The following is an 8,068-nucleotide window of genomic DNA, read 5'->3' as shown; positions in this document are numbered from 1 at the left end:
TAGTGCATAATATTGCCAAACATTATAACATTGCAGATGGTGAAATATATAGAGAACAGATTGAAGAGGATGATATTGAAGTAGAAGACAATATCTATGGAAATATGCGTGTAAGAGGAAATATAGTGCGAGAAACAATAATTCAAAGATATTTTGCATAAAAAACTTAATTTTATTTTATATTTTATGTATTACACATAAAGAAATACTCATGTATTACAGAAAGAAGTATCACAGTTTTATTTATGTATCACGTAACTCAAACAAACAAAATAAAATAAAAATTATAAAATAAAGAAAATCAAATATAAAATTAATATTTTTTCGTGCATAAACTATATGAACGTGTTTAAACTGTGTAAACTAAACTATGCAAAAAAATATTTAATGTCAATTAAGTTCTTATTTGTATTAATATTTTGGAATCTATTTTTCATATTATAGTCTCAGTTGCAGCCCATGATTTTAAAGCTGCTTTTATCTCTATTAGTTCGGATAAAATATTCTTTTGCACTTTTAATGCCTTTTTCTTAAGTTTTACTTCCTTTTTTTTTAGTTTTACTTTTACTTCTTGTAGTTCTAACATGTTATATGATATTTTTTGCATTGAGTTTCCTATAATTTTAAAGTAAATATTCTATGAAAAAATTTATTATTAAGATGTATCAGGGCCAATTACACCAACGTTGATTAACTGTAACCTTCGGTTAAACTCACTCTTTATCTTTTTCTAACTGTTCCCTTATGCCGATTTTTACCAATGTAAAATAACTTTAATCTCGGTTTAACTTACTTTCTATCTTTTTCTAACTTTTAAAACTAGGAAAAGATGACAGGTAGGTTAAACCAAGATTAAAATTAACCTGCGTTGATAGAAATGGATATTAGAAATAGACGCGAAGAGTAAGTTTAACCGAAGGTTACAGTTAACCGACGTTGATAAAACTGGTCCTTAGATGTATTAGTAATTTTGCATATATTAATATGTAAGATTATTTTTATTACATAAGTTACCTCCTGTTGTATTCTTTATTTTTGTATTAACTTTTCTTCGTTTCTCTATATGTGGTGGTATATTTTCAGCATTTTCTATATTTCCATTATCTTCCTCAGTTATCATGTGCACGTCTTGTTCTATTGTTTCAGTATTTTCCGCATCTTGTATTGTTTGTTCTAAAATAGGATTTTCTTCCATGTTAATTCCACCTTCTGGAATGTTTTCCATACCAGCTGCCTCTGGTGTCAACAATTCCAAAACTTCCTCTTCAAAGTTTGAAAAAGCTATTTTTAAAGGCGGACCACCACCAGTCCCTTGCACATAACTGCGTCTTTTTGCTTCTTTTTTCAATATATAACTCTTTATGTCTTTCCATGTCTATATATTAACAAAATTTTTTTATAGTTAATAATAAATAAATGTATTATTTAAGACAATTTTTGGCAATTATTTGGTACATATATTAAAGTTGCCATCAGTAGTTGCTATTGGTATTGGTGCAATTTGGTACACTTTGGTTGCTTATACTAGAAGCACGTTAAAAATCACCTTTAATATTATAAAACTAAATAATAAAAATAAAATTATATAACCTTTGCCCATTCTTTACCACTTTTTTGAGGACCTTCAAGAATTGTATTGATGCCTTGTGCAATTTCATCCCACAATTTAGCCTAAAAATATTTTGTAAAAAATAATTATTTATTTAACATTTTCAATAATACACACACACACACACACACACACACACACACACACACACACACACACACATGTAATAATACTTTTAATTTACCAAATGTAATCGACTCTCGGTTTTTCTGTCTATTCTTCCCGTCACTAATTCGGGATTGCGTTTTAAATAATTTAACAACATTTCCTTTTGTTTCATAGTCACATTCATGTTTCATATTTTTGTCTGTCAAGTTATAGGTTATATTATTTTGCGGTTTGTCGTATATGCAGTGCTGTACTGATTTCACTTTCCACGCATCCAAGCTACATTACATGATCGCTATACGTGAAAAGTTTCACGAGAAATCTGGATGAGTGAAAAATGAAAAGTGAAAAGTGAAAAATGAAAAGTGAAAAGTTTCACGTGAAAATCCTAAGTCTATCGACCTAATTTCGAAATACGCGCGCGATATCGAAACTGGCGATACCTGCGCCGCCAGTGTCGAAAAAGTGAAAGTGACGTTTCTGATTATGACGTCATCATATAAGACATCTGCGTTAGGAGGAGGAGGAAGTATCTTAATAAAAAATTTTTACATTTGGACTTTGCGTCGCAATATCTCCGCTCGTAGGGCACGTAGCGGAATATTATGAGAGAAACCCCCCTCTAATTGGGCCCCAAGCTATCGATCAAGCCTACTTAGAACTTGATCTGTTCACTCGTTATCGAGATCTCAACATCTCGGGTACTCGCAACCCGTCGCGTCGCGTAAAAGAGTCACGGTCGGTCTCGCTCCGCGTGTACTTGGCGCGAGACACTACCGTGTCTCTTGATTCTGATGAAAGGAGAAAAGTATTAATTGTGCCTATTAGTGACATTGAACATTTTGATCGTGAAACTGTACCAACCAACCATATAATACATAAACACAGTAATGACGGCACAGTAATGATGATGAACATAATTCCCCCTTATCACCAGGTGAAGTCTTATGTATTGGAAGTAAGTATTCGCATTTATTTACTATTGATAGAATATGTTAAGTAATTATACAACTTAAAATTTGAACATTTCAGAAAGATATTTTTGATATACTTTAACAAAGTAAGGAAATTAATAACAATGTATTTGGAATAATTAGTAGTAAACATAAACTTTTTTTTTTAAGGTAAAGAAGATTCATTAAATAAAGGACGCTACAAATTTTTGAAAATTCGTCGCAGTGATGCATTGCAACAGTTGCTAATGAAGCAAATAGAAATGGAACACTAAAACAAAAAACCAAGGTAAAAGTGTATAATGCAAATTTGATGTATTGTTATGCAAAGAAATCGCACAATGGCAAAAAGATTTCCACGAAGTTATAAATATTATTTGCGGTCGTGCAGAGTTGAAGATGTAAGTCCCAGAATCATGAGAAGATTGAATTTTAAACCTAAAGTACGGCCAAATAGAATTGTAAGTATCTTATATTTTAAACTAGCATGCCCCGCCGGGCTTCGCCCCGGCCCCGGTATTTTTTTTTTTTTTTTTTTTTAGTTATTCTGCTATTCGGGGCGAAGACGAATCCAACAAATCATAGATCATTAAAATCTGTCCAGCCGTTCTTGAGTTATAAGTGCTGTAACTAACCCGACTTTGTTTTATGTATATATAGATAATAATTTTTATTTCAAATAATTTATGCATGCAATTTATGCAATATTTGGACATACATTGTAAGACAATCAAGTCACTTTTAATCACTTTTTAAAAATATAAACTTACAATAAATATTTGATAATGAAAATTATTAATAATAATGTGATTGGATCTGTAAGTGTGTTTATATATGTATACGCTATTCTTATATTTTTTAGACTTGTAAAGATAGTATCGAGGATGTTCAATACGTTGCTGAAAATATGGATATGGGTAACATTAACAAATCACATGAAAATACTGTTACAATGCAAGAGGCTATTATGGAAAACATTAATGAAATAGCGGATACTTCAATCGACGTTAATGAAGCGCAAAATGTTTGCACGGAAAGAGGTGCTGGAACAATAGAAGCTGAAGCATTCAAAATTTGCGAAAAATTAATAACAGAGGATACAAATAATATACAGCTGGACGCAATTGATTTCGATGACGTGTTAAACATAGAAAATATAAAGGGGAATGATGTAAACGTCGCCAGCGATCCTGAGAACAAGGTAATATTGCAGTTCCAAATAGTCGCCGATAAATACTCATAAAGTGTTTACTATCCTTCAGTTTTGTATTTTATTAAACTGTGATAATTGTTAGATTTATTTATTTTATTTTAATTTAATATATATTACATTTATTTGTGAATGTTGTTTTACATTATAATTTGTGAAATAATTTATTAACTTTTCCATTAAATATTGCAGATGATTTATACAGGAGATCAAGTTTCAGAATGGAATTCGGATTTATTGGTTATATTTAATGATTTAACAGACGACAAAAATGACCATCAACATGATATATGTCGAACACGCACTTTACAAGAGTTTACGTCACATGAAGATTTTCTGAGTGATATTGAAATACCTACACAAATCACGAGGTGAAATATTTTTAATGATTATCGAATACAGTTTAAGTTTAAAATATAAATTATCATTAAATGAAATTATAAGTATGCTGCAACAGATCAATCTTATCTTTTCAAGATTAATATTACCCGATGCACGATGGATAGTCGATAATATTTTAAATCCAAAAGATAAGATAGAATTTCATGGAATTTGTCCCAACTGCTGTAAATATATTGGCAAAATAAATGATGTAGAATCTTGCGTAATTTGTGATGTATGTTCCGAATCCATTAATTTAGAAAATCCATCGTCATCAAATATTTTTGTAATGATTGATCCTACGGAAAATATTAAAATTCTATTGGAAGAAAACGCTGAATATTATGACAACGTCATTAAATTAAGGACATTCAATGGAAAAATAAGAAACATTTTTGATGGAAATATGTACAAGTCATTTATAAAAAAATTACCTGAAAATGATAAACATAATTACGTCACAACCATATTTAATACCGACGGGGCACCGAGATTTGAGAGTTCGAATTACTCGATTTGGCCCATATATTTACAGCTAAATGAAATACTTATTCAAACAAAATTGAATAGGATAATTACCTGTGGTATATGGTTCGGACGAAATAAACCCGAAATGACCGTTTTTTTACATCCATTTACAGAAATGATGACTAAATTAGCAAATCAAGGCATAACATGTAGAATAAACAATGAAGAACGTTTGATTAAAGTATACTCTCTAATTTGTTGTGTGGATTCAGTTGCAAGGGCTCCCATGCAAGGAGTTACATTATTCAATGGGAAGTACGGTTGCAACTGGTGCTTACACCCAGGCGAGTGGTACGAAGGAAGTAATAGGTATCCTATTCTTCAACATACTGTAGAAGAGAGAAATATGAAGAATATGATAAAATTTATGATGAAAATTAATGATAAAAAATGTGCCGATGTATATGGATTAAAGTCTATTTCTCCTCTCATAAACTTACCTTATTTTGATGTTTGTAAAGGATTCGTTCCAGATTATATGCACTGCTGCCTTCTGCCTTGTTGGTGTTGGAAAACAGATAACAAATAAATTTTTAGAATCGTTGCCAACATCAAAAATAGAATAACTAAATAAAATTTTACTAAATGTAAAGGTTCCTCACCAACTAGGCCGATTAAGTAGATCCTTTGCCGATATCAGTGACTGGAAAGCTAAAGAGTGGGAGAACTTTATTTTATATTACAGTTTGCCTTTATTTCGATACGCTTTACCGCAACGCTTTGTGAAGTACTGGAGTTTATTTGTTGAAAGCTTGTACACGCTTTTGAAATGTGACATAAGCCTTGATGAACTTAATAAAGCAGATGAAGACTTACACAAGTTCGTATTTTTAACACAAGAATTATTTTCAAAGAAAGCTATGACGTTCAATATACATCAGCTTATTATTCACATTTCTGAAAGCGTATTAAATTGGGGGCCACTTTGGTCTCATTCAACTTTTCCATTCAAATCCGCGAATAAGGATATACTGCAAGCTATCCATTGTGCAAAAGGTGTAAATCTACAGATTGTTCGTTATGTCCATATGCAACAAACTTTACACACTTTGCGTCATCGCATATATCCACAAGCATCTCCGTTAGTGATAAATTATTGTGAACAGCTAACAGTGAAAAGAATTAAGAAAAGTTGTAAAGTATCATCCATAACTTACCTGGGAGGTGAAAAATTTATAGATGAAAATATTGCACAAAATTTTGGAATGTCTGCAAAATGTACATTAGCTTATCAGAGAGCTATTATAGATGGTTGTCTTGTGTTATTGAAACAAAACAATAAGCGCTCTGACAACAGCTTTGCAATATTAACTGATAATACCTTTATTCGCATACTTGATTTTTTAGTTGACGATGAAAATAATAAAGAAATCATACTCTGTAATATTGTTAATACTTCAAATAGAATCTGTAACTTTCTAAGTATGGTACGTAATATTGGAAATGAAACCATAGCTATATACAAACTATACAAACTAAACAAATTGCACAAATTTGTGTTTTTATTGAAATACTTGAAGAATGTTATATAGCAACGTTGCCTAATATTTATCATTATTAAGTTCTTTTTATATTTTCTTTTCCTTGTAAAAATTAAACCATTTTTAATAGTTTGAGGTCAAATATAGCCATTTTATCGCTGGAAACTAGCAATTTTCTACCTATTTTATACTACACTGGCTAGTTTCTACTTTAAAAATGGTTTTGTTTCTTATTAGGTATTATATTGTATTATATTATAAGAAATGTATTATATATTATAAGGATTTAAATATAAATTGTAATTTTTATGTTTTTTCTTTAATAAAAAATTAATTTTTTAAAAAAATTTAAGTATTCTCTAATTTAATATAATTACACTTGGCAATGTTTTTATTAATTGTATAAAATAATTTTTTTTTATATAAAATGATTAATGAGATCACATAAGAGATCTCATATGAGGGTCATATATATATGAGGTCTCGTAAAAGATATCATATGAAGCTGAAATGAGATTTTGGCACAAAATGTCATGTGAGATTGCATACACGAAGCTGTGCGCGAATTAATCAGAACTCTCATATGAGATCACATGCAGGATCATATATGTGTTGTCATACGTATTCTCACGCGATAATTTTTAGCAAGGAGGCACCGCGTAATCGATACAAAATAGAAATAAAAGGGATTAGAATAACGCAACGCGATTATAATATGCCCCGTGGAGATCTCGCATCGATTCATTGAACCGTCCTCGGACATAAAAAGGTCGCGAAACCCGCGCCTTGTGACGGCGGCGGGGCGCTGCAACGGTGCAGCGAAACTGCAAAGTTACAATGTATAGGACTTACTACTTGATGAATTTCAAAACAAAGGAGCGGACTCCTTTCCGAATGGACCTTGGTTAGAGGATGAGTCGGAGCGACTGATGTGCTGTCGGATTTCTTACACTGACTCTAAGTGCGGAATCGTGACTCAAAGACGGAAGAGATCACGATTATAATGCCGAGACTAAAACACAAGACTAAGGCTTGAAGAGACTCGAAAGCTTTTGAGAGGGAGTGCCGCAATGTCGAGGTGTATATAGGAAGGTTCCAAGGATGGAAAGGGTGAATTTGTTGTGGGAGGTGTCTGGTTTTCGTTTTGGGAACTTCTGGTTGGCGGGATGTTTCTAATTTTTGGTTTAAAGGATTTCTTATTAGGCGGGTTGTTTCTCACCCAAGAGGTAGATCCTTAAGTTTTCGTTTATCCTAGAAAGCTAGAGACGGTTATCGATTTTTCCGGCTGTTCATTGGTGAGTCTTCTCGTAAAGCCCCTACTATCTTATTGGGGGTACAATCCATCGCTTCTTCCAGTAACTCATTTCTTTTCGACTATCGCCGATTTCTTTTTTATTAGGGTCCTTTATTTATCTCGCGATCCTGTTCCAATGTTGACAGACGATGCATACCTTTCTAATCTTAATTGCAGTCTTATTGCAAACAGAAACCTTCGCCACATGCCCTTACAAGATTTTTAAAAGCACGTTTTAGACCTTGTTTCTGTTTGTCGAAACATTGCGCGAGTAATTTTGGCATAGTCGCGCGATGCAATAAAGATCCCCATCAGACCCTGTCTGGAATTAAGGGGAGAGTCTCGTGTAACACATGAAAAAGTAAGGTAACTTTTGGAATTTTTTTTGAAGAATCAATGCGACGGATTTTTTTCAAACTTTCAGGGTATTTTATTATACATGTCAGAAAGTAAAAACAATTTTTTTTTAAATAATTGGTATGTTGGGAATTATCACGGTACTTC

The 8,068-nt window shown here is 32.0% G+C and overlaps 2 protein-coding genes across 5 annotated transcripts; one reads left to right on the top strand and one right to left on the bottom strand.

Moving 5' to 3' along the window:
- Positions 1–216: 216 nt before the first annotated feature.
- LOC143904838 (uncharacterized) lies at positions 217–2,097 on the bottom strand. 2 transcript variants are annotated; one of them, XM_077419801.1, is made up of 4 exons: positions 1,794–2,097; positions 1,591–1,671; positions 1,015–1,375; positions 217–615 (listed from the first exon to the last, which is right to left on the bottom strand). In XM_077419801.1, exons 1-4 carry the CDS (start codon positions 1,899–1,901, stop codon positions 434–436), a joined length of 732 nt encoding a protein of 243 aa, XP_077275927.1. In that variant the 5' UTR covers positions 1,902–2,097; the 3' UTR covers positions 217–433. The 2 variants fall into 2 exon arrangements, with proteins under 2 accessions (XP_077275927.1, XP_077275928.1); XM_077419802.1 differs by lacking the exon at positions 1,794–2,097 and having other exon boundaries at positions 1,547–1,615.
- A 745-nt stretch (positions 2,098–2,842) lies between these two features.
- LOC143904837 (uncharacterized) lies at positions 2,843–5,245 on the top strand. Of its 3 annotated transcripts, none has more exons than XM_077419799.1 (4): positions 2,843–3,071; positions 3,533–3,871; positions 4,073–4,251; positions 5,002–5,245. In XM_077419799.1, exons 1-4 carry the CDS (start codon positions 2,994–2,996, stop codon positions 5,093–5,095), a joined length of 690 nt encoding a protein of 229 aa, XP_077275925.1. In that variant the 5' UTR covers positions 2,843–2,993; the 3' UTR covers positions 5,096–5,245. The 3 variants fall into 3 exon arrangements, with proteins under 3 accessions (XP_077275925.1, XP_077275924.1, XP_077275926.1); XM_077419798.1 differs by having other exon boundaries at positions 2,847–3,131; positions 5,002–5,242; XM_077419800.1 differs by having other exon boundaries at positions 2,849–3,131; positions 4,903–5,043.
- Positions 5,246–8,068: the final 2,823 nt, after the last annotated feature.

Source organism: Temnothorax americanus, unplaced genomic scaffold (genome assembly GCF_048541705.1).
Source record: "Temnothorax americanus isolate GAGA-0224 unplaced genomic scaffold, ASM4854170v1 Scaffold59, whole genome shotgun sequence".
Classification (NCBI taxonomy): Eukaryota; Metazoa; Arthropoda; class Insecta; order Hymenoptera; family Formicidae; genus Temnothorax; species Temnothorax americanus.
The sequence above is the reverse complement of the archived record's forward strand: the minus strand, read 5'-3'. Positions and strand labels throughout refer to the sequence as shown.

Bases quoted from the DNA above. Each gene is read 5' to 3' on its own strand.
- LOC143904838 (XM_077419801.1), bottom strand. From the start codon at position 1,901: ATGAATGTGACTATGAAACAAAAGGAAATGTTGTTAAATTATTTAAAA. The intron at 1,672-1,793 runs GTAAATTAAAAG...AAATATTTTTAG, and splicing joins CCGAGAGTCGATTACATTTG to GCTAAATTGTGGGATGAAAT. The intron at 616-1,014 runs GTAACTTATGTA...TTAAAATTATAG, and splicing joins AATAAAGAATACAACAGGAG to GAAACTCAATGCAAAAAATA.
- LOC143904837 (XM_077419798.1), top strand. From the start codon at position 2,994: ATGCAAAGAAATCGCACAATGGCAAAAAGATTTCCACGAAGTTATAAA. The intron at 3,872-4,072 runs GTAATATTGCAG...TAAATATTGCAG, and splicing joins CCAGCGATCCTGAGAACAAG to ATGATTTATACAGGAGATCA. The intron at 4,252-5,001 runs GTGAAATATTTT...GTGTGGATTCAG, and splicing joins ATACCTACACAAATCACGAG to TTGCAAGGGCTCCCATGCAA.